This window comes from Pieris rapae, chromosome 1, assembly GCF_905147795.1.
Source record: "Pieris rapae chromosome 1, ilPieRapa1.1, whole genome shotgun sequence".
Classification (NCBI taxonomy): Eukaryota; Metazoa; Arthropoda; class Insecta; order Lepidoptera; family Pieridae; genus Pieris; species Pieris rapae.
In genome coordinates, this window is record NC_059509.1 from 10,631,505 (window position 1) to 10,658,755 (window position 27,251).

General features: G+C 33.7%; 1 protein-coding gene across 5 annotated transcripts in view; it reads left to right on the top strand.

The window, feature by feature from the left end:
- Positions 1 to 27,251, top strand: part of LOC110994196 (protein doublesex) — a 123,516-nt gene that overhangs the window by 16,609 nt on the left and 79,656 nt on the right. For all 5 annotated transcript variants that reach the window (XR_002600211.2, XM_022260721.2, XM_022260743.2 and 2 more), the window contains exon 2: positions 25,506 to 25,649. Coding sequence is in view for 4 of the 5 variants with exons in the window: in XM_022260721.2 (XP_022116413.2) it covers positions 25,506 to 25,649 (144 nt within the window). In the remaining variant the exon portion in view is untranslated. The remainder of the gene's footprint in view (positions 1 to 25,505; positions 25,650 to 27,251) is intronic.

Sequence of the window (27,251 nt, forward strand, 5' to 3'; positions counted from 1 at the left end):
TATATGTAACAATTAAACGAATACATGAACCAATAGCGTGTATTTTCTCATCTCAATCTCCCTTTCTCAGTCTCTCTCAAGCAGTCTCAATCGCTCTCTCCCTTTTCTCCGTGAAAAACGCTGCACATCTTCGTGACGTATTATTCGTAATTCAATGGAACTTTTAAGTATTCTAGACTTACTATACTTTAAAGATCTCCTTGAAAAGCATTATATAATTATGCTATGTATATTATTAATAATACATAAATTGTATTGTATTATGAATAATAAAATACATTTAATTCCTTTGTTCTATTGCATTTTTCAAGACAAGTTACTCAGATTATCAGACAGAATAAATTCTATTGATTTTAATTATTGAATTATGTACCTGAGTTATTTTCATTTACAACGTTAATGAATTAAGCGATAGTGTTCGATTAATTAATATTTTTACGACTCTGTTCGCAATTAGTAGAACAACATTATGTATCGACTCAGAATATTACAGAGATTGATTAAAAACTAGGTAAATTGATTAACTGTTATTTTGATAAGGACCTTGCTAATTATAAATACTGTTTTAGAGAACGATTCTTGACTGAGTCGATAATATTACCAAGAATTCAAAATATCAAGCGATTAATTCCACGAAGATTCAAGCAAATAAAAGTTTGATAAAATATCTCATTATTATCATTATTCTGTACCTACATACTATATCACAAAATTATATGAACAAAAGTACTTAAATGTTTCTTTTGTGTGGGCGAATTCAGTCTCGATGTCCAAAGAATTAAAAAAAAAACAATACCAGTTAACAATATACGATTCCAATTAATGATTTCAAACCTCAGCCCCCCTTAACTCGAACTTGTAAGATGGCGCGTCCCCTTTAGCGGCGGAGTCACGTGAGCTGTGTATACGCAACTCGCCGTCCCTACACGACACCCAACCGCGCTTGTACGCGCGCAACGTGAACCGTCGACGAGAGAGTCGATTGTATTTGAAGTCTGACTTTACTAAATTCCTTAGGGCAAGGTATTAATTAAAAAATAATAAGTCATTAACGGCTATTATCAGTTCTAAAGTAATTTTCATTATTTTCCTGAATCGTTAAAAAAAATCTTGATTAAAGGTAAAAGGTATTTGCCGCGCATATATACTATATTACCCACACTTGTAGGTACTTTCTTAACCAAATAACCTTTAAGAACCTTCTATATGAGTTATGACCTGACCTATCCTGGTTCTCTGTTCTATAATAGTCAGTGTTGTACTATCTAATCTAAATTTATTAGTTTTTTTAAAATAAGTGTTTGATGATTTGCTATTTTAAAAGTGCGTCTTTAAAAGAGAGTTTTTTACGCCGGCTGTTTCTTTGGGTCTACACCTTCTTCTTTTCAAATTTAATGACGTGGAATAAGTGATACCTGCATCTTGTACTCCAAAATAAACATTTTTTTTAATTTTATAAAAAAAAGAGCTGTGTTTGCCTAGTGGTTCAAGCATGCACCATTTTCTATATATGTACGCATTTAACACCGTTGCGAAAACATCGCAAGGAAACAGGCATGCGTTAGGCCCAATGGACGGCAAGTGGCAGGCACAGAAGTTTGATCTGACTTGCTATTAAATAACATGGAACATCAACAGATACAGAAGTCTGTAGCCCAGATACAAAACGTTAAAGCGCCATTGGTATAATTATAATATACTACCAGACTCGGCCAAGCGATGCTGTGGCTAAGGGTTTTGTATATTACATAGTAGTAAACTATTCCAGAGAAATGGTAGGAGAGCTTATGTGAAACGTTGGTACTTTTAACACAGCGCCATTTGTTAGAATTGTATCAAATAAGAAACAAATAAAATTCCGACTTCTTAACAATTAAAGATCTAAGCTATCCTATCTCTTAAGTTGGACCAGACTGCTCATGGGTTCCAATTTAATTTAAAATCGGTTAAGTAGTTTAGGAGTCCATCGCGGACAAACATCGGGATAGGATATTTATATATACATTAAGATAATAAATAATATAATATAATTTAAAATTATACGTTTGAGATAAGTTTCCTTAACTAGATATTTGCGTACAATACACGTGCGAAACTGTTTTACAATGCAAGGGCAACGTCCAATTTTGATGAAATTCGACAAACTCAATTTCCGTACGAATAGGTTACTGGGACCAGTGGGTCAGTAATTGTGGCGGGACCAAACCGATTCCCTCAGCTGGGATGGAACTAAAATTAACTTAACAAAGATCACGTCTTGTTTGTATGGTTAAGATCTTAAGTGTGAAATATATGAAAATGCAGTAAGTTCTTTAATGTTTAACGGTCTTGTTGGAATGGAACTGATGATGATTTAGGTTTCCAAGCACGTGCTAGAATTCGTACAAAAAGTTTCGTACAGTTTTATTTTTTTCGCTACAATGCTCGCAATACAATCGATGGTCGTGGTCATTTGATCTTTCTTAATAGTATACACCTGACACACGCCGATTTTTGCGTCTTAAGTTTGTTCCAGGGGTTCGACCTCACGTTGAACGAGTTACGAGTATCGAGTGTTTTTCAAGACACCGGAACGAATTTACTATATTACTTTTACCAATTCTTAAAAAGCCAGCAACGACAGATAAGCCTCCTGCTTATACATCAACAAAACAATGTATCACGTACAAAACATTCTACAAAATAATCTTGTGAGACAATCTCATAGTCTGTTCCTTAGGGCAAGAATTATATTATTAATGCCAATTATTATGTCCTATTATCAGTTTTATGCAAAGGTATTCCTACAAGTTGTTTAATTTAATTAATAGTACGACACTTAAATGTACTTGATACATATATGGTTCGAACTTTTTTGCTTCATTAGTGTTTACAATATTTTAATTACTTATTATTTATTGTGGACACAAAAGGACATCTCAAGTTTAACGTATATGAAACTTGATGTCATAAAAAAACTAATTAATTATGAAGAACTTTTCGGTTAGAAATTGACGTGATTCTTGGTAATTTAAGATCTGCTGACGTGTGAGTTATATAGGGTGTTTTAGCGGATTTTAAACTTAAAATATTTATAAAAACATATTGCATTTATTATAATTGCAGTAAATTATAATGTATTAGTGTAAATTTTATGTACGGAATATTACACCGTAATTTACAATTTCATTAACCTAAGTAATAATAAAAAATAATAAAAAGTAAATTGAAACCAATTTAAAAAGTTTGGTCCCTGCGGCAGTGTACCTTTAACGCTGGCAGCATTTCCTCGTATTGTTATACTTATTCGTGGAGAGAGCTCAGGGGTTAGCGGACCTATCTACCAGATGCCAACTTAAATGTTTAATTAGCGCCTGTGCACTTGAACCGCATGGCCCAATAGTCTCTACTCCAACGTAAACAAAATCGAAGTTGGAGGAATCTCTATTGCCGCCCCAACTTTTTTTGCTTGTCTGAGGGAGGTGAGAAAGGAAAACGTTTGGACAGTGCCCGCCATTTTCCACGTTATCGACGACATTCCAACCGGCTGCTTGCCATCGTATCTAGTCAATTTCTGTTGGCTCCAACAGCTGGAACAATGACGGAGACAAAAGAGCGGCGTGCTGTCAATGAGCTGCTGTCAATGAGCTGTCAATGAGCTGTCAATGAGCGCGGCGTGGCGACAGCTACCTGCACTCTTTTGGCAATTAAAACACAAATTAAATTATATTCGAATGATATTCTTGATTCTTTTTTATACTTACTTTTAATCCTCATTATTGTGTTCAGCGATATTGTTAATCGATAAAAAAATTGTTGTTACAGAGTGTAATGTAGCGGAACTTATACAAGTAATTTAATCAATTATTATAAATGTTTAGGTCTCATAATATATGTACCTGCGCGATGATAAACCAGAATAATATTTTTTTACAAAAAGCATCATTAGTGCAATCCGCAAAAATTTGTTCAGTTGTTTTTGAGTTTGTCGATAGGTTCATATCGATAGGCGCGGGTGACATTTTGTGAACCTTAGAACACAGACCGGAAGTTAGTAGTCTCGTCTATTTTTTTTATGTAAGGATCATGTAGGCGGCTTGTCGGGTGAGAAAACTATAAAGAAAAATGATGTTTGAATTACTCCGTGGCGTAAGTCTCCTCAAGAAGTTTATAAATTAAGCAAGTAGGAGGAAAATTCGTTGTTTTTAGATGATTAAAAGTGTCAAGGCGATGGTGCCCTGATAAGAGGTTAACGATACTGTTATCAATCACAAATATTACAAAGTATGATCCACCTTAATAATAATAAATATGGTTGCAACTTTCAAAATATAATTTCTGCGTGTATTTTATATAAGAATCATTTAGATACCACTGTACAATTTGACAATTGAACTTTCCGAGTTCAAACAATGGTAAATTAGTTTTGCACGACTTCTGTCTAGTACTTAACGACCCCCGCAAGGCATAGGTCAGTTAAACTTAAACACATTTAAAGTACATTGTTTTTAAAATACGTGTCTTAAAATTGTACGTCGACGACATGACACCAAAAAATTATTCCCTCTTTTTTGTATCGCTCGTGGCAAACAAGATAGCTGGGCTTGTAGCAACCAACCTTCTTGCTTTTAAAAAGCCTATGCCTTTCTATTTAAAAAGGTTATTGTTAGCCAAGCCACTTACTAATTGTTTTTATTTAAGATACTAAATCAATTGTCATAGTAGAATAGTGAAGGATTTGGCAAATAGTAAACTACAAGGCAGCAATTTTAAAATATTATAAAAATTGGCATAAAAGCGAATAATAGGGTTTATTTTGAAACAAAATAAAAACATTAAATTCCACAGTTCTAGAAAAATTACGAGTATCTATCAAATCCATCACTTTACCGACTGATTAATTTGTAATATAAAACACACGCATTTTTTTAGTGTAGCCGTAATATTTAGTCGATCATGACGAACTGACTGTTATACCTGGCCAAATGGCAGTTATACCATAAATCAAAAAGTTTTGACACGTAAATATAGGGCAGAGGGCAAGCTAGTAGGAGGAACCCATTATGTTTAGTGATACAGCCACAGATGGGACACTGACAATGCCCAGTTTTTAGATGGTGCGTAAATTAACGTAGTTACACTATTTTAAAAGATACAGAGATTTTACGCCGGATTTTCTCTCCACCTACACCCTCTGTCTTCTTGGGCGAAGAGTAGGGATGTCTACCGATTCAAATTTAATGAAGAGGAATAAATGATACCTGTATCTCATATTACACAATAAACATATTTTTATTAAGCTTACATATTAAAGAACATAACAAACTCAGGTCATATAAAAATAAATTCATAAATACTAGAGTCAAAAGAGAATGTGATGACAAGAATACGAAAGGGTGGTTTGGCTATATAGAACTAATAAATGAGAAGCCGTTAGTGGGATATATGTATAAGGTAACCGCGGATGGTGAAATGGGAAAATCAAATCCAGAGATACTAGAGAAGGGATAAGTTAAAAGTACTTATAACCGACGAGCATGCATGATGAATGTCAAGGTGAATATAGCGAGAGAGATATGTGAGGATTGAAGGAAGTGAAGATCCGTGGCCTATACCTTTTGCAAAACAGTTGTGAAGCTATAAATATACAACAAACTAGTAACTATACTATCTTTATATATCAGTTTTTATCATCAATTTTTTAAATTTAGTATATAAAAATCTAAAATAAACAGAATCTGTTACTTGTGTTAATAATAACACAGTAAGTAATAATTATATTACACTATCATTAGAATTATTCTATCAGTTATCATGTGTCACAGGCGGAAGTGTGCAACCTTAATCTCTACTTGGCTAGATAAAGTAAGGACACGTGTTAGAAATGTACAAACTGGTTTCAACTGCATTTATAATATAATTTTAAATATTTTACAATATGTAAATTAAATAACAAATAGTTATCTGTGAGCAATGTGACAGTCTTCGACAGACAGATTCGATATTTAAATAATTCATAGAATTCGCATTTATTTCCATTAAAGAACAATTGACAGTTTTCATGTTTACATGGCGTCCTCCTGCGCATCTGTCATTATTAAATGCGATTTTCTCTATAATGTTATACGGTTTCAAATCCATGACACGTTCATTATCTTACTAATATAAAACAACGTGCACAAACATTGATTATAACATACTCAAATGTTGGTTTAGCATTTATTTGCTACTAACATTTAATTGAACTGAAAAATAGACTTCAGACGCGACTCTTATCCTAATGATTTATTAATATAATATATAAAAAAAAAGTAAATATAAATAATTATAATTATTTATATTTACTTTTCCCAAACGAAAAATACATCTCTAACCTCTGGTAAGAACTAATAAAACGATTATGCAAGGTCATAAGTGGAATCGGTGACTGCTGCCGGAGGACAGTTCGTGATGATGATGTTAGGAAATATTTTAAACTTAGTCATTTTTTTTGGTAACAATAAAGACGTTGCGGTAGGTTGTGGTTTTGATAAGAGGTTAAAGATAAGGTTATCAATCGAAAAATATTACAATGCTCCACTTCTTGGTTCATTGTGGTTCATATAATTTCGTTTGGAGACGAAGTATTTAATTGTACTAATTACATAAGAAAGTTTTTAAGAGTACCCTAAGTAGCAAAAAATATGCGAACAAATAATACAATTATTTGCTGCATCGTTTTTAAAAAAAAACCTGCCGCTATTTTATTTTAGTATACCTAGTAGTTCTATTTTCTTCTCGGTACATGATCTTCACATATTATTAAAATCAATGTACTTATACCAAATATTGTTAAAACGATCTTAAAACAGTACGTATGGAGTTTCTTTCGCATTCTTCTGCATATGAAACTATTGTCAGGGGCAGGCAACTAGTTATTTTTTTATGTCATTGTAATTTTGACGTTGAAAAGTGCCTTTTTAAGCCTTTTTAAGGCTTATTGACATAAATGATTTGACACTGTCTTTGACTAGTGTGAATAGCAATTTAACGTATGTTTTTAACCATTTAAACAGTTGTTAAATACACATATGATTTCAACTATTTTTTTGTTATATACAAAATCTATAAACGCAATTTAGTTTCTTAAAACATAGTATGTTACATGTTCTCTTTAGAATAATGAAAAGTAAATAGACTTAAATTGACTTCAACATTATTTTCTTAGAAATTATACCCCTATTTAGGAAAGCGTGCTTATCCACATCAAAAAAAATCAGCACTTATTTTGACGGCACCTCTATTTTGATGCACACCATAACTATGTGGAACCAGTTGCCCACTGAAGTATTTAATAACCAATTCAACTAAGGGTCCTTCAGGAGAAGAACGTATATTCTTAAAAGGTCGGCAGCGCACTTTCAAGCCTTCTTCCAATATGAATGTGCATGGATATCACTGAACATCAGATAAGCCTCCTGTCTGTATGCGTCCTATTAAATTATCCTACATACAATTATATTTAATCATAACCGTTTACGACGAGAGTTCAGAACTTTCTTCTAAACGATGTCGTCTGTTATATTGACCAAAATCAATGGTCGCAGCTTAATTTTATTGTTTTAGTTACTTTATAACAACGTCATCGACTGTTATTAGTATCGGTTTTCACAAGTGATTGTCTTGTAAATGTAGCTCCTTATAAATAAATAAACACAAAGTTTTTGAAGTATGTTTTGCATAGACCCATCAAATTTTCTATTCTGTTAGACGCGAAATAAAGCCTGCCGTTATAACTTTCAAACCATTAAGCCTTTAGATCCCTTCATCGATAAGATTAACAGCCGACGGATTTCGCTCGGGCACACTTTACGATCGTCAAATGTTTACGACTGTTTCGCGGTTTTTATAAACCTTAATTTCACCGACAGATCATAAAAATATGCAAATCATAACGTAAAGTTCAATCGTTATAATTATTAAAGACACGACACGTTTAACAAAGAGTATTTAAGTTTTGGCCGTAGCACTGTCACATGCAAGCTAGTAGTAAATATATATTTATCGTATATATGTGTGTGTCGGTAATTTTGGTAGTATCTTTTTACATATAACTTTTCAGAGACAATTTATTTATTTGTTTATTAGAGCTTGCTCGGCGCACTGATACATTGGTGGAAGAAAAGTAAAATACAAAATTTAAACTTCGGGTATCCTTTAGATGAAAGTACCCTATAACCGACGAGAATGGTAACCATGAAAGTGAAGCGAGACAGGTAGAGAATCGTACCAAGTGAAGATTCGTGGTCTCCATATTTACTTGTCTGCTAGTTGTCAGTACCCTGTTTTAATAAACTCCGATACGACCTCGTGACGACGGAAGTCTTAAGTACTTCTGTGAAACAAATTTGACACCGGATACATAAATTAAACAATGCTCTAATAAACATAGATTTATTCTAATTCATCCTGCGCAGGCGCGTGATATACATAAAGATTTTATACGCAGAAACCATTGAATTAATTAATACCAGGTGAGAGGGTATGTGTCTTTCTTCTGGGACTGTCGACATTACTTCCATTTTGGTACACTTCTCTCTCGCTCTTTAATCGGCAGCTCATGTCTGAGTGTCAAAGTCAGAAAAGAAGCATATGGAACGCACTATCTGTTTCCCCCGGTTTTAATCAGTCTCACTTTATCAGTCCATCAGGTTGATGAACAGCCACGTAATCTTTTGCCTTCTATATTATCAAGTAGTAGTATCAACCAAGTTTCTCCAAGTTTTCATCACCTCGACACATTTGATACCCTTAGCACATACAATACTGACGAACGCATTGAAAACTAAAAGGATTAATTCATGGTTTGAATGGAATAAGTTATTGCGCATGTTCGTGTCGATCTTAGTGTCAAAGGTTGGTTTTCTTTCACCATTAGCGTGGTGTTTCTCACTTCATATGAAGTTTCAAAGAAAAATCTTAGCTACAACCTTGGCTACTAATTCGGCTATAAATTATTCCTCTCATGAAATCAAACACGGCAGGTGTTCGCAAATCATCGGAAATGGATCGAAAAGTTTCATAGAATCGTTTTGAATGATAATCGCGCTTCGCATAGACGGTGTGCGCATACATAACGCATAATGAACAGTGTTTTATATGCAAATTTGTCCTAACGTTGACAGAGTATTGGAGAATACCTGTAATATCTTAGTGAAGTGTAAAACTTAAACTTGCAAAAATTAGTAATTATTAAATTGATGATTAATAATAAATATTAATAAATTGATAAATAATAGCGTAGAGTTAATTATAACCTTCACTATTATCATCATCACTAACGACTTTGTTTTTGTCTTAATTGTATATATTTTTTACCTTTTATTTTTAGTTACTAAGTTTCGGGCTTCCATCCCTGTAGTTTTGGCAGATCAATTTGTAGTAGGTACTGATACCTATAATATATAAAACCAATATAAAATTAGGTAAATATAATAAACTAGCAATGAGCAAGTTTTTCACTCGCGTAGATACCGATATCGTGGTAGTGGAGAGTAAATTCTTTTATTAGTAGAAGCGCGTTGCATTGTTTGTCTTTGAGTTACAGAGTACCAGCGCTGATGTTAAATACGCGTATGGGCTCAATGACAGAAGTCGTAAACGCGTTGTCGGCCCTTTAAGCGTGATCTTTTCATCGCTCCTAAAGTGATAAGTGATCTTTCTACAACGTGCTTGATTGATTAGTTGCTGAGTTCTAATTAAATATATTAACCAATATATTTACATTTTGTAGCATCGTGTAGCAAGCAAAATATCACCTACATCATGAGCATACGGCATACCCCATATACACACCCTTACACGGTCATATAGTTAATTGTATTTATTATTTTTTCCCGTTTGTAAATGTTTTTGTGATATAGGTTGCATATAATTTTTTTTTTGTTAGCTGTTATATTACGAAATAAATAAATAGGTCCCAGTCTAATCTGTGTCTTTTAAATCAATGATTTACATACGAACATAATTATAGTGTCGTCAGTCTCTAAAATATATTGTATCCGAACGGGGGACAAAGATCGCTTGTCTTTGAATCTCATCCATATATATAGAGATTAATGAATTTACTTTAAGCATTTAATTTACGATACGTTTCTTACGATTACGTAACTGATTACATCATTTATTGTTTAATTGAAAATGTTTACATTTCGGGCCCTTTGTTTGTAAATAATGAAATCTTCCGTACGATATTAGAACCAGAAACCACCAAGTTAAAAACCATTAAGTTTCTCCTTTAAATTCTGTTTTGTTTCCTTTGGAGTAGAGGCTCTCGGGCAGTGTATAAATATTGCAATACAGCGAGGCAAAGCTGCCACCGTAAAAGATACACTGACACATAAATTTGATTTAATTTTCTATTTATCAATTTTGGTTATTATAATTATATGTACCTATGTAGGTTAAAAATAATGTAAATACTGTATATTTGTGAGTTGGAATTAAATAGTCTGCTATTATCGAATTAGAAGACGAATAAAATCCCGTAGTTAATTAATAAAAAAATCTTGATTATTGTACATGCCTGCTGCATGTCCCGACCAACAACTGGGCAATAATTTTAAGGAATGGGCGTGTGTACTTCAAGAACTGGGTTTCTTAGTATCTATGGGATATGTGCGACGGCGAAGGCCTAGGTTATTTGCGATACCAAAGGCAAGAACCAGTCTGTTGCACAGATCCCCGTTATCCAGAACGTTTCGCCTACTGAATGCTGTCTCCGACACTATCGACATATTTGTTAGTTTGCAGAGTGAATTCACAGTAGCGATATTGTGTATATTATGTGTTTAATATTATATATGCACTTTATTTATTTTAAATGATTCTCGACATTATCGTATTGGCATAGTCTGTTAGGATGATGTATGTATTTTTGTATAAAATAAATAAGTAAAAGTTCTAAAGCTTATAAAAAGCTTCGACTAAGCCAATCAGCGACTTAAAAGTTTTATAAGTACATACAATTATTTAATTTGCGTTTTCAAAGATAAAAACTTATAATTTTACATTCATGGCTTGGAACAAAGCGTCCGTTTCTCCCAAGTTTATTTGTGGAAAACTAAGAAAATTACCCTACCACAAGCATATTGTTATACAAGTGGAATTACTACTTGAATATAAATATTTTAACCAGTTCTCGATATTTTTTAATAGAAACATTATTGTCAATTCTAGCCAGAGATTATCGCAATCAACTACTACATCAATCTTATTGTAGATTACAAAACATTTGAAGTCTAATAAATTACGTCTGTGGATTGGGAAAATGGATTCACATTTTAAGCTTCTATAATGTATACACAAAGAAAATATCGTCACTTCATACTCTATATAATATCTCTCATTCTTTTTATTGTTTCTTTTTGATTATTGTTATTTTGTGTGTTTCTGTCTGTTTTGTTAGTAATAAATGTTATGTCTAATGTCTCTTTATCTAATAATCGATAAAACACTACAAATGTTAAGTGATACCGTATAGACACAGCACATAGGGTAGCTGGTTACACTCAGATGTGGAACGACGGACGTCCAGGTGATACGGGTTTTTTATAGAACAGGGGGCAAACGGGCAGGGGTCACCTGATGTTAAGTGATACCGCCGCTCGATGCCAAAGGGCTCGCAAGTGCGTTGCCGGCCTTTTTTGAATTGGTACACTCTTTTCTTGAAGGACCCTAAGTCGAATTGGTTCGGAAATACTTCATTGGGCAGCTGGTTCCACAAAGTGGTGGTGCGCGGAAAAAACTGCCTTGTAAAACGCGCTGTTGTGGAACGGCGGACGTCGAGGTGATACGGGTGGAATTTCGTATTCTGCCTCGACGTCCGATGATTCGAGAACCAGCATTAGAAGCGATGCTTTCATAGCGTAATAAAAAGCTTTCATTGGCTTCGTCAACTAGCGGTTCAACTCAAACTTAAGTTTATATCGGTTTTATGATACGCTATCTTAATGTCTATTCTTCCTGCTTTCCGCGTTTATGTTTTCATTACACTGGATAGTGCATATTTATGAGACCATAAATAACTATGATGGATACATAAAGTCTTGCCCTATATAATATTGTTGATGAAGCTATAAATTTCGCTTTATTAAAGGGTGGAATTTGTAAGGTTTATTAATTTTATTTATTTATTTATTAACACTTCGTTGCATTACATAAAAGAAAAACTACTAAACATAATTTGATGAAAAGCAACTGGCGGCCTTATCGCTTTGGAGCGATTTCTTCCAGGCAACCACTGTGAGTGAAGGAAAAAAAAAACATGGATTAAATTACATAAGGTAGGCAAGAAGTGCAAAAATACATATTACAAATACAATAAGAAGGAAAAAACACATTAACAGAAACAAAAAAAAAATAAACTGACATAGATATAGATATATAGACATGATCTACATAAAAAAATAACAAATAGTAAAAAGTGCACATGAATCATGATAATCTAAATCAGATCAGCCTCACGTCATTTAGTAGTTAGTACTTACGCATATTAGGGATATGACGTGGACAGGTAATGTTTATACAGCAGAAATTTAAAGGAAGATAGAGAAATTGTTTACAAAATCAATAAAAAGTATGTATTTTTTAAGAATTACGTCAAAATATTCAACTGAAAATTCCAATTTTTCAAAATTTTATTTAAATTCAAATTCAAAAGTTGCTTAAAAAGATACGAACTTTTTTTTTAAATTACGTCAAAGTCTACATAATATAGAAACTATTGCATAGAGGAAATGAAAGGCGGAAAGGCGTTTGTCACATTTTTTTGGTTGCATGTTAACAAATCTGCTAGTAGCATGCTATAAATTTTTTTGTTAATTTAAAATTTTAATTTGTTCACGTCACTTGAAAACAGCTTAAAAGCTACACTGAGTGGGACCAAACTTTTTAAATTCAATTTATTTTTAACATACAAACATATTTTAGAGCAGTGTTGGCCTAGTGGCTTCAGCGTGCGACTCTCATACCTGAGGTCGTAGATCGATCCCCGGCTGTGCACCAATGGAGTTTATTTCTATGTGCGTATTTACCATTTGCTCGAATGGTGACGGAAAACATCGTGAGGAAACCGACATGTCTTAGACCCAAAAAGTCAACGACGTGTGTCAGGCCCTGGAGGCTGATCACCTCGAATCGTGACATCGACTATAGATTAAGATCAATTAGATCTACGCTTTACGAAACGTCAAAGTTCATGACAAAACTTCGTTATTATTTCCGGAATAGGAGCAAGTTATCGCGAACGTCCGGCGCGAAACAAGGGCACATTCAGACAAATAAAACATGAAAAACGTTACATTGTTATACGCAATACGTGACCGGAGTCCAGTGGTACAGGAAATGACCGCCTACTTCGATAACACTTCAATAACCATTGTTATTGAACGAACTATTGATTGGTCCTACAGGAAGTGGATATGGAATGTTTGGCTCCACCCATGGAGTTGTTTTGAGCTGAATTCGTTCATCGCATCCTCTGCCAGTGAGGTTACTTCAAGCCTTTCCGAAAGGCCTATAACTGCTTTAGTGAATCCACATTTGCTAAAGGAAGTCGTTAGCAAACGCGTCGATTTCTCGGTAAAAGCACAGACCTAGAAATCGACGTGTGTCAGGTACTGACTGGTTACTTAAGAAAAACATTACGAACAGATACAGAAATCTGAGGTAGGACGTAAATTTAATCGCCAATAGGTAGTTTATTTTTCTCCAAAACCTTGCAAAGCGGCAAGCAGACAGCTTCGTTTATGTGTTAAAAAGATTAAGTAAATGTTAACCGTGATACCGCGATTATCATGCATATATTCCATCTATATGTAATTGTAGTTAGGGGGAATACAGCAGAAGTAAATAGGGTATTAAAGGCAAAAAACGTATTTCTAGTTGTATTGTATTTGTTAGTGGAGCAAACTACCTTGGTAGTTGCGTAAGAAAGCGTGCTTTGTTTAAGAAGCTCAAAATTTTATGTATATTTTATAGAACCTTTGGTATGGCAAACGAGATTTATAATAATACTAGCGGATCCGACAGACGTTGTCCTGTCTACACGTCTTTAATTTAAAAATTTCAATTTTTAATAAGCCATTTTGATGAAAATTATTATTCAAATGTTATGACAATATCTAACGATCCAGCACATGGTCACACACGATATAACACAATGATAACAAAACTTTTTTTAAGTTTCGGGACAGACTAAAATTAAAATTCGAATATTATTTAAAATTTGACACTGCGATGGTAGCGCCGTCTGTCGGATCCAATGTAAAACATTCCAAAATCAACAACAACTAATAAATTGAAAATTAATTTAAAAAACATTGTCCAGCGGACAAAATTGTGAATCTAAACCATTCCCAGATCCCCTTGAACACACACAAAAAATTTCGTCTAAATCGGTCCAGTCGTTTAGGAGGAGTTCAGTCACATACACACGCACACAAGAAATATATATATTAAGATTTCAAAATCAATATAAGAGTAGAGTTTTTTAAATTTGACTTATACATTGTAATTAATATTAATTTGATACTGTAATAATATATTTTAATATTATAATGATGTAGCGATAAAAGAATTGACTATAGGTAATGATATGACTCATTATGTTATTGTAACTTATATTTTACTTTTCATCAAAAATTTGCATGCCAATATGCGAACTGTAGATTTTGCCACAGTAACATATTTATACCATATTCTTGGAAATAAATTATTATTAAGACAAGTAATGAATTTGAATCACCGATCTCAATAGAGATCACCAGCCGTGGCCAAAATGGCCGACATGGTATATTTTTATAGTACTAACTTTTTTGTAATTAAATGAGCAAAAATCATAGTAATCTCACGTTTTCGCTATACAATCGTGTTTTAGTAATAATTTAACTATTAATGTTAACTTTTACGACTTTCGGGTTAGCCTTCGCAACTATGTTAGAAGGCGTGACTACGTGCAACTCAGCCTGTCATTTACAACCCATAAAATATATATATACTACTTAGAAATATACTAAACTAAAATATTTTTCAATATATGCACTAGTATTACTGAAAAATATAAGAAAATCAATGGCGCAATCTATTGAAGTCTGGGCCTAAGATTTCTATATCTGTTTCATGATAATTTGTCAATCTAATAGGCAAGTAATTAGCCTCCTGTGCCTGACACACGCCGTCGATTTTGACAAGGCAAGCCGGATTCCTCACGATGTTTTCCTTCACCGTTCGAGCGAAAGTTAATTGAAAGTCCATTGGTGCACAGACGGAATCGAATCTACGACCTCAGAGATACCGCTGAAGCCACTAGGCAAACACTGCTCTCTAATTACTTACTTCCGCTAAAAACGTTGGAATGGACCTCTAACTGCATCGCCGTATCGGAGGTGATGTACCCATTGTCTGGTCTCGTACCAAAAAAGCATGCCATGGCAGACAATAATGGCAATTTCGGCAATGTCCATGGGCGTTAGTATCACTACGTCAGGTGAGATTCCTGCCCGTTTACCCCCATAAAAACATAAGACGTAAATTTTCGTCTATTGTTTCGTATATAATGGAACCCGCGTTATCGCAATTTCATTTGTACATATGTACAACCCTATAAACGTTTTATCTTAGACACTCATTTCCACTTAGACAATAGCTTTATGTGCCCACAAGAAGTCATTAATAACTGTCAGTATGACTCCTCCCCGTTATATTTATATTTTGAACCTTAGCACACGGTAATAGGGGCCATTAAAGTACAGTCGACTAGCCGCAAAGCCGCGCCTTGGGGATAGCGATTAATGTTACGAGAATTGCTTTGTGAATAGCGTAACACATACAGAGTCTCTTCAGCTGTTAAATAGTTTTTAAATAAACTTAACCAGGGGTTTAATACAATGTGTCTCAAAAGACAGTAAGTCGTGTATCAAAAAAAGTGCGTAAACAAAGTACACAAGTCAGAAGTGAAACTTCTTTGTAAATTAATTAGTATTACTAAGGTATAAGCCCCAATAGATGATCATGTACCAGTATATGATCACTCCATGGATTTTTATATCTATATTCATACTGTAGTAATCAAATTCGAAAGCACACAAGTGCTAATGAATTCTAATATAAATAAATAAAAACATCTGCGCTTACTGCACAAGACGTTATGCAACAGAATTGCCATCTAAAGTTCTAATATGTAACTACTAAACGAATACATCAACAAATAGCGTGTATTTTTTCTCGATCTCCCTTTCTCACTCTTTCCATTGTCTTTGACAAAAACGCTGCACGTTTTCGTGACGTTCGTGTATCTGCTTTTTTTTATATAGAACAGTGGGCAAACGGGCAGGAGGCTCACCTGATGTTAAATGATACCGCCGCCTATGGACACTCTCAATGCCAGAGAGAATGCGAGTCCGAATGTAGACCCTCGCTTTCGCACTCATTTAATCGAACAATAAAATTACTTATGACGGCTCGGCAGGTGGACTCAATGATGGCTGCCATTTCGTGACGGATATTTTCTTTCAATTGCGCTAGAGAAGTCGGCTTATGCCTAAACCCTATCTCAATCCATTTTTGAACATCTGAGACACCTTAATCCAAATATTGATATCAGTGTGCCAATAATCAGTCGACGTATTGTAATAGCCATTTGTCGATGCAAGATATCCACGGTAGGTCAGATCGGTGTATATAGATAGACTTTTGTATGAAAATGACAGTTCAACTATGCCAATATCCTATCTTAAGTTGTTAACTTACAGCAGTTTTTAAAATAAATAAAAAGCTATTTGATATATTTTTAAACAAAGACATGTATATTTTAATATTATTTGTATGGTTTTATTTACTTTATTTGGTTTATTACTTTATTTGGATTATCAAATATGAGCGTAATGAGCAAAGATATTGCATTCTATCCGTCGCCAAATTTTTTTTTGGTTTGGTTCGCGGTTTGGTTATTGAGATGCAGATAGGAGATCGATCGACGGTCACGGTCTGATCTCAGATTGTTTTTATCGGATATTATGGATTAATTATTGGGTTCGGGCGTTACTGGCATAGATTTAAGATTTAAGGGGATACCCATAGGAAAATAGGGGGTTAAATCGAGATTGGGTGGAGGCCATTTTATGTCACCTTTCTTAGAGATCAATTTGCCTAAGAAAGTTTCACGACTTTGTGGCATAGACGTATTAGACTCGTGGATGAGGAAAGTCACCTCTGTCCTGTTGGAACTATTTTCTTTGGTTATAGCCAGGAAAGTTTTCTAGTTCAGGCACCAAGAAGTCGTCTAACATTTTCACATAACGAAACTTAATATAAACTTTCTTTTGAGACCTGTTACAACTGAAACTAAATGCCTTATACCGCTTCGTTAAATTTAATTTAATATTTAACGTGCTTTGTTTTATTTAAACTGTAATATAATAATAATATACGGTTGTAGGTATAGATGGATTTTTCTCTCTACTTTTTTTTGACGTTCAGAAGAAACTACTTGACCACAACAAAGACAATCTTAGTGTTTAGGCTAGTGGCGTTCTCCTATAAAAAATAAAAACTTAATTCATGACAAATAGGTTTGTGACAAGATTCATCTATCGCTATTTCTCACTAGTAGATTTGACACCACTTTTAAAATAAGTGTTGATAGATGATATACCTATTAAAAATATGTAAATCTAAAAATATATATAACAATCAATTATTCGTCTATAAATCAAGGAAACGGTTATTAATCTGTGCTATGATAAGTGTTAGGTCTAAATTAACAACCCTGAGTATCACTATCACTATGATCACTTGACCACTTGACACTAATAATAATCAAATTCTGCATAAGTGTCGGTACTATCCTCTATCAATAAACAAACGAACCACGAAAATTTCCTGACAAAATCTTTGAATTATTACTTTCTATCAAATATTTTGTTAAATAAATTCTAATACCAAAGAAACTAAAAGCAATCAATCAACTCTTATATCAACAAGTCGGACCACAGTAGTTTAACGGATTTCGTAACGTAATAGAAAAATACAAACGTAGCTCGTAGGCGTTAGAGAAAAAAAGTGGTTCTATATTCAAAGTTGGCCGGTCGACCAATAGACGCGCTGTAGGCGTGGCGGCGCGCTCTGATTGGCGGAATCGCCGCCTCATAACGCAACCGATTATAAAGTTACATTTTGCGGTCGTAGTCGTTACCTGCGTTATTTGAATTACGCTATTGATAACCTTTTTTTGGTGTGGGATATGGGGCCGACCGGTTCCCATATGCTGCATCTAATTTATTATATTGGTACCTAAGATCGAGCTTGTAACATTACGTAATGCCAAAGCAAAGCTGTCTATTCTATACTAGTAATAATAACTGAATAAATAGAACCTGTGTATGTGTGTACCTTTAATGCTGGCAGCGTTTCCTCGCTGTACTGTGACACTTCATTGAGCGAGAAATGCCTCTACTTGAACCCCACGAGTATTTACTCCAAAGGAAACAAAATCAAAGATGGAGAAAACACTTATTATTTAAGCTTTGTATTAAAGTTATTATTTCATAGTAGAAATAGCGTGTGAAGGAAACTTTAAGAAAACTTTAAATTTGTTTAATATAGCTTTATTAGGTGTACAGATAATTTTCTATTATAAATCAAAAAACATTATATTTTAACAAATTGTAGGTACATATACTAATTCTAATATACCTACCTAATAACTAACCTTAAAATTTAATAATTAAAAAATATTATTAAAAGGAGTCCCTTTAGGCAAGGTTCCGAAGATACTGGCAGCAAGAATTAGTCTTCCAATTCAAAGGGGTTCCCCCTTTGAATAGCTAGACTAATTCTTTGTCCCAGGTAGCTGCTCTTCGTTCTCAATAGAGTAAATTATGCACTGAAACGTGTTAAAGCTTATTAATTAAGTTAGATCCAGTTAATTTTATTAAACGTGCTAGGAAACTTTAAATGAACGGATAAGGTTTTATACAGAGTCGAGACTTAGTGATTATAATTATTATTAGTACCTATGGTTATGCACTTCTTGCACTAATTTTTTTTTTCGTTTCTTACTAGGGTTGCATGGAAGCGATCGCTTATTAGCGTATAAGGCTATAAGGCTGCCCGTTGCATCTCTTGTAATTTTTATGTATTGTGTTATTTGTGTTTCTTTTATTATTATTATAAGTATTGCAACGAAGTGTGAATAAATAAATAAATAAAATAATATTACATTTGGTTAATTTTCTATAATACCTACCTACTAGTAAAGCTTAAACTAAGGTAATGTTTATGACAGTCTAACGCCCGAACCCAACAATTTATCCACAATCTCAGATAGAAATCTAAAATAACTATCTGACATCAGACCATCGATCTCCTATCTCCATCCCAATAACCAAACCCTACGAAGATAATTTATTTTTGGCGACAGATAGACTGCAAAATCTTCGCGCTTTACACAAATCAATATAAACCAAATAAATTAAATAAAACCGTACAAATATTAATGTATATGATTTTCAAAACTGGTGTAAGTTAAAATTTTATGACAGGATATTGGCACAGTTGAACATTCATTTTCATACAAAGGTCTATCCACATACACCTATCCGACCTACCATCGGTAGCTTGTATCGACAGATGGCTATTACAATCCGTCGTTTGGTTATTGGCACACTTTTATCAATATTTGGATTAAGATGTATATCTTATATGGTCAAAAATGGATTGAGATAGGTTATTGGGCGATGGTTTCGATACTATGTCATTCGTCCGAGATACCGTATGCACTCAAATACAATACAAGTTTTGTTAACTCAATAGATTTAGTTCTCGTCTTGTTCTAGTGTATGAAGAAGTCCGATTGCCTCAGCATTCTCGTTCATATAACCTGTTTAAGAGACTAAATCCAATTCGACTTAGGGTCCTTCAAGAAAAGAGCGTACCAATTCTTAAAAGGCCGGCAACGCACCCGCGAGCCCTCTGGCATTGAGAGTGTCCATGGGCGGCGGTATCACTTAACATCAGGTGAGCCTCCTACCCGTTTGCCCCCTGTTCTATAAAAAAAAAACATCTATGTATTTTATTTGCCCTACTACTGACTAACGTAGGTACTTAGCTCTTTAGCGTTCACGCCCGTAAAACAATATCCTGGTAATGTCTAACAATGGCGTCATTAAAAATACGTTGAAACATTTTCTATGTTTTTCACATAGCGTTTTATTGCGTTTCTGTGAATGCCGATAATAATGACCGTATACAGATACATATACATATATGTATAACTAAACCAATGTTTTATAATTCAAGGCTTGATTTGTACTGTTCCGTTGAGAATTGACTTAGTCTAGGTAAACAGTATTGGCCTAGTGGCTTTAGTGGGTGACAGCATCATTGACTTTCTGTATATGATATATATATATATATATATATATATACTCATCTCAAACGTTGTGTAAAACAATAAAAAATTGTCGATTAAAAAGAGTAACGGACAGTTTATTTCCAGTTCTTCTCTTCCGTTCTTTTACGCTCTTGATTTGAGAACTGGCAGTAGGTAAATGTAAAATTTGGATGTTCTGAAACGAGTCGGAATGGTGAAAAAACTTATGCAGAATATTAAGCAGCGGAAAGTTGCGTTTGGAAAGGAAAATCAATAAAATTATGAGCTGCTGTGGCTTGTGAAGAGACTGTAAAAGCTAAAGCATGCAATTGGTCTGTTGTGTCCTAGCACTATAAGGCTCTTTAGGGAAATAGCAAAAAGGTTCGTTGACATCACAGGAGACCGAAGAGCTGGCAGCTACCTCGGACAAGGAATAAGTCTAGCTATTCAAAGGTGGAACGCTGCTAGTATCTTCGGAACCTAATGACTTGCGAACTGGTTGCAAATGTAAATTTACAATTAATTTAATTTGTTTTTCTTGACGTTCATAAGTGTACATGTTTACCTATATGAATAAAGATATTTTGATTTGATTTGATTTAATGTTAGGGTTTGGTTATTGGGATAGGAGATCGATCAACTGTCACGGTCTGAGTGTTGTCAATCTGAGATTGTGGATTAATTATTGGATTCGGGTGTTAGTCAATTTAAAGTAACGCACAAAATTCTTTCTTAAAATTATAGGAAACGACGAAAAATTTTACCTGACTTTTTATATTCCTAGCACAAAATGGGTGGACTCAGCGGAGGATAAAGACATTGAGGAAAATGCTATTCTGTTTACGGTTCTTTTACTGCAAGATAACCGTGCGATACGTTTTACGAGGCACTGCTATATGTTACGTAAACGTGATGAATTGGGGTTACTGCAATATACCGTGCGGGTAATTTCTACTAATACATATATAACACTGATATTGTGGATTATATGTGGTTATTTATAATTTAAATCTGTAATATTAATAAAAAATTTATTTCATGAGTTATTAAGATCATTGTCATTTCATTTTTTATTTTATTTTATTCAAAAGAAAAATGTACAATTTTTAATGTAACAAGCAAACATGACATACCCGAAGAGATAAGACAAATATTAAACAAAACGATTATTAAAGAAAATAATTAGGTCTTACACAAAACAAGTAAAATTATCATAACTAAACAAAAATTGATATAAAATATGAGAGGAGCTCAATGTTCTTTATACAATTATTCGTGTTAAAAAAATGTTACAACAAAAAATATTTTCTTTAATATTTTTCTTGGTAAATCTCTACCTGCCCTATATCATGCCTTCGGTTTGACGCTTTGGATATTTTTACTTAAGAATCTTTGTACAGCTATTTTTTTAAGTCTTTTATACCAACCATGCGATCGGATCTGTGGCTAAGCTAAGAGTGTAAAATCTCCTCTTTCCTAAAAAGGGACTTTATTTACTTAAACTTGCTCTGGTCCTTCTCCTTCTTAGTCTTTTTTCTTCATTATCTTAGGGTAAGATTACGGCCCGAGAACCTGTCAAACTAGTAGGTATTTGACACGATTGTGACTTGACTTTTACAACCATAATATATAGATAGCTTTGATACCTTAGAGTGGAGACATGTCTCGCTACCCCTCTGAATAACAGAAGGCTTTGGGTGAAGATCTAGCCCCACAGCCTTCGGTTCAAGCTTGTCGAGCTCATGAGCTCATCCATGGCGAGGGCTTGCGTAAGCGCATTGGCAATTCATTAAAAAAAAATCGAGGCAAGACATTGCACCGTACATCCAACATATTATTTTTGATATACGGTATCTTCTAGCAATAATTTATAAAAATCCCGTCTCTGAATATACTGCGCTCTTAATTAAATGAAATACAAAGAATGAATGATAAAAAGTTAACAGAAAGAAAATATATTATTTTATCAACAACCAAGATCACAAAGTAGTGATTAATAACACGAAAGTCTGTAACCTTAATGATCTCACCATATAAAAAATCTTATCAATACTTAACAGTTAAAAATGAATACTGCCAAACATCAAACTGACATTATCTGTACGATCGTAAAAACGAATACCTACTCAAATTTTTATCTGTAGGGTTATGAATGATGGCGGTAATCAAAAAAGACAATTGACACATTTGACATTACAAAGCTGCATTTGTGTCAGTGTGACCAACTGTGAATAGATGGACAAAGGGAAGTCGTAAACAGACCTTGAGTTTACGAGTTGGTGACGCTATTTCTTAATCCGTTTTATGCGTTAAAGCTTACTTTGTAGAGAGAATTATTTATGGTATTTCGCATTATCTATGGCTTTTTTGTTTCCGCTCACGTCTCACCAAGTCGAATTGAACCTTTTTTAATTTAAATAACCTATGGTCAATGTTAGGCAAAAGACTTGATGAAACACATTCTAGTAAAAATCAACAACAGACGCACAATTCTGATCTTTTTCCGATTTAAAACCAAATTATATATTGTTTATCTATATAACCCGTTTCGGCTTTCTATATTGTCGATGTATTTTGTTGAATGTTTGTTAGCTGTAAGATTACTAATAATTAAATAAATAGAAATAAATATATTGCGTTTGCCTAAATATACCTATTTAGTTAATCATAAGAAGCGCAAATGTTAACAATCGTCATACACGTGAAGACAATATATTTAAAAACATCAGTTTTGCAAATTGTATAATAACTTTCTTGTTTCGTCGTCTCGTTGATGTGAAAATGCGCTTACGCAGGCTGACGCCATGGATCTCGATCTTGACGTGGGGATTGGGGCTGGGGCTACACTCAAAGCTCTCCGTTATCACAGAAGTAGCGAGACCCTACCCACTAATAACATCTCAGCCCTCACACGCCCTTAAGTTGGACCCTCGGGGTTTGCCCAGCCATTCAACAAAAGGGCTTAGATAATACAATTTTTTCACGCCAAAAATGTCAAGCTAAACACGGGGACTGTTGGGCTGGGTCTACACTCAAATCCCTCTGCTATTCAGAGGGGTAGTGAGACCCCATCCACTAAAAACAACTAATCCCTTCACACGCCCTTGAGATGGCCCCTCGGGGTTCGCTAGGCAGTCTACCCAAGGAGATAATATAGGATAGGACGACATCACTTATAACCTTAATACATAAACTTTTTTTTAAGATCCCATAAATAAGTTACAGTTTTTTGTAATCAAGCAACGCAACTAGGTAATTGTATGTTATCAGCCGCGTTAAACTATTTTTTTTAACAATCATTTTCTAGATAATTCCCCGACTATGTATTAAACAGCTTAAATGGTATTGGTATCTCGGATGATAAAACACTACTACCTATTTCTTTTAACTACTTTTTGTATGACCTTTACAGCAAATCCCAAAAACATGCCTCTTAATTTAATGTTGAACATTATTTCATTTAAATTCATCTCCATTACTTTATTGTTGTGCCCGTTATGCCCATAGCTTGCTGAGTGTTAAACCTATCGTATCTATACATTGGATAGTCGGTCAGAACATGTAACACCGTCTCCTCATCCGTATCGGCACAAGGATAGGCAGCACTTGGTTTAATCTTGAATCTGTAAAGGGTGTTAAACTATTAAAGTCGGTTGACACTTAGCTTTAAACAATTATTATTGTTATTATTTTATTATTATTTATTTATTCCAGTAAATGACAAAGACAAAGAGTTTTATTTTTTCGAACAGCCACCGAACTTATCTCACGATTGAATTATAAAAGTAAAGCGGAACTTATCAATTACTACAGAAGTTTCTAAACAAATTAAAATTATTCTACGAATTTGTTATGTCGTCTAAGGAGTTCGTTGAATGAATCGGGCGGTATCTTTAGTGTACTATTATTTATTTACATTTAAAACGGCTTTGTTTATAAGTTGTATTTCAAGCTATCGCTTGCTGAGAAATACTCATCGTGTATAATGATAAGATTTAATTATTAATTAAACACACTCAATTTAATTTTAAAAAAAAGTTTTGTGAGTCAGTCACTTGAATTATTCAGTCCCTACTTAAGACGACGTTCTGCCTAATTCATTACCTAATGAACGAACCTAACATCTTATAGTTACCACAAAAAAGGAATAAAAAAAAGCAAAAAACATTATTACACTTTTCTTTTTATTATTACAAACAGAAATGGACATATAGCAGATATGTCTATTCCATATTCTATTATATCCACAACGAAGTTACAAGCCTAAACTGCTTTAAGAAACGAAAAGTACTACCGTTTTTTGCTCCAGTTGCCCCCAGTTAAAGATACAATAAGAGTTCTCTCGCATTGGAAGGGTCGATGACAGTTCTATAATAATAATAATAATAGCCTTTATTCTTCTATATACGAATTTAAACGAATTTCCATTTTAATCCTCTTCTAGTGTATGCCCTATATTGGCAAAGGCCTCCTCCAAATACCGCCATTCTCTGCCATGCACCACCTGCTGTTTATTTGGTCTATCCACCTTTAACAACCAGGCACCAGTTAAGTAGTATTTTGTTCCACTTTTCTGTTCCTCTTGCCATGTATCGCGCCCATTTCTACTTTAGTTTATTTATTGGTATTGCAACATCGTAGTAACACCTTAGGTATTATTTATTTTGTCTTTTCTTTTTTTCCACAATGTATGGAAAAAATCCATCGCTCTTTGACCCACCTGTTGCTTTGTATACTACGCTTTAGTAGGCCCCCAAGTTTGTGATCATATTATTATATGTTATATTCTAAGGGCCTGTTTCACAATATATGGATAAAGTACGAAGTAAATAGCTATGCAACACAAAATATTCGAAAGATTCGTTTCGAATTTTTAGGGCCTGTTTCACAATGTATGGATAAAGTACCAAATAGCTATGCCACACATAAATTATTCGAAAGATAAAATTTCCAAATAAGATACATCGTGAAGATAGGACGTGAAACGCAAAAATACTGGTTATCCTACCAATAAGTAATAAATAGCTTATTTGGAACTTATCCGGACATTGTGAAACAGACCCTTAGAGTGGCGTAATTCTAAGCGCTCTCTGACAACAATTTTCTCTCTTTACAGCGTTATCATTAGAACCACTGGTGGAGAACTGTCATAAGCTGTTAGACATATTCCATTATTCGTGGGAAATGATGCCCCTAGTGCTGGTCATACTAAACTACGCGGGAAATGACCTCGAAGAAGCTTCGCGGAAAATTGATGAAGGTAAGATTGTTTAGTAAAGAAAATTGTGATTAGAATGATTGATAATAATTGGTACCTGATATGTAAGTATGACACAGTTTTCAGATGAGTTCAGTGGATAATATCTATATCATTCTATTTGCAAATATCTTAGGCGCTTAAATTAACATTGACCAATATAATATTACTTTTTGTAGAGTTATTTTCGTTATTACAAATTTTAGATTCAGTTGAAAAACTTATGAAAGTATGATTTATGGTAAAGAAATTGATGCTGTCAAGGACAGGGTAACTCTTGTTTATATTGCATAGTAATGATTTGCAATCAAAAGAATTACCAAATGAATGTTATAATACGATAATTTATCGGGTTAAATCGGGATAAATTAATTATATTGCATGTTCCATAGCTATGTCCATAGCTACAAATAATAATAAAGAAAAAATATTTGTTTTAATTTTTTTTTATTATTATATTGTTTATGTAATATTATGTTGAATCAATGAATTGCTATAGCGAATATATTTGGCGAATGTTTCAATTGTTTCTCTCTCATATTTGACCTTTGACCCCTTAACCTTTCCCTTTACTTAGTCATGTACATCAACACAACAAATTTCGATATCAATTTTGTTGTGTTAGTTGATTGTCAATTGTCAAACTTGACAGGTAGGAGTATATAACTTATATTTGACGTTCTAGAACACGGCTGCTATTGTTGTAAAGTTAAAAAACTTTATTAACTTTTATTAATACCCTTTATTTATACAACCATATATGTCCTAATAATTTATAATATGCATTGATATGATAATAAAGACATGTGTTTTGTTAATAAACAATGATTTCCCATAGCGTCTATTTGCATACCTTTCATTATACAATCTTTTCGTGGAATTATTAATTGGTATTTGTCGTTTAAAAAAACGTCTTATTCAAAGTGTAATTTTCTATGGATTACTAATTAATTTTAACTTTGCATAAGATTTTTTCCGTTGTATACACAGTTTTAGACCTGTGTACGTTCACACAATCGAGGTTTCCATTTCTATGAATGCCAAAAAAAAAAATACAAACGTGACTGATGCTTCTATATTTCTTATACATAGCTTTTCCTGGAAGGAAAGAAGTTCTGTTCCGCTCCTTGTTCTGTGAGTTTTTAAATAGATTTTATGGTGTGAATAAATAAATAAATATAGACTATTTTTGTGAATACCTGACCGGTGTTTCTTTTTAGAACAGAATCATTTCTAACCACAGTGTAACGCTCTCTTTTCTTATTCAAGACTAAAATACACTATTTATTATTGAATTCTTTGGTCATATAAACCACTTTCAGACAGCTGATCTACCGCTAGTATTAAATAGAGCAGGTAAACTAAATCAATGCACAGCTTTCTCATTAAAATATTACCTTTTTAAAAAAAATATTTCTAAATCAATATCAGTGATAAAACCAGATACGAAATCCCTTAGAAAGCGACAGTCTCTTACCATTACCTTATTATCTTAACCATCTATCATGTCCCTAATACATATGACTTTAATAGCCTTATAAAAAAATCTCAAAAGGCGTGGTCATATAAACCTTATTTCCTTCATGAACCTGATGAGAGAGGAAC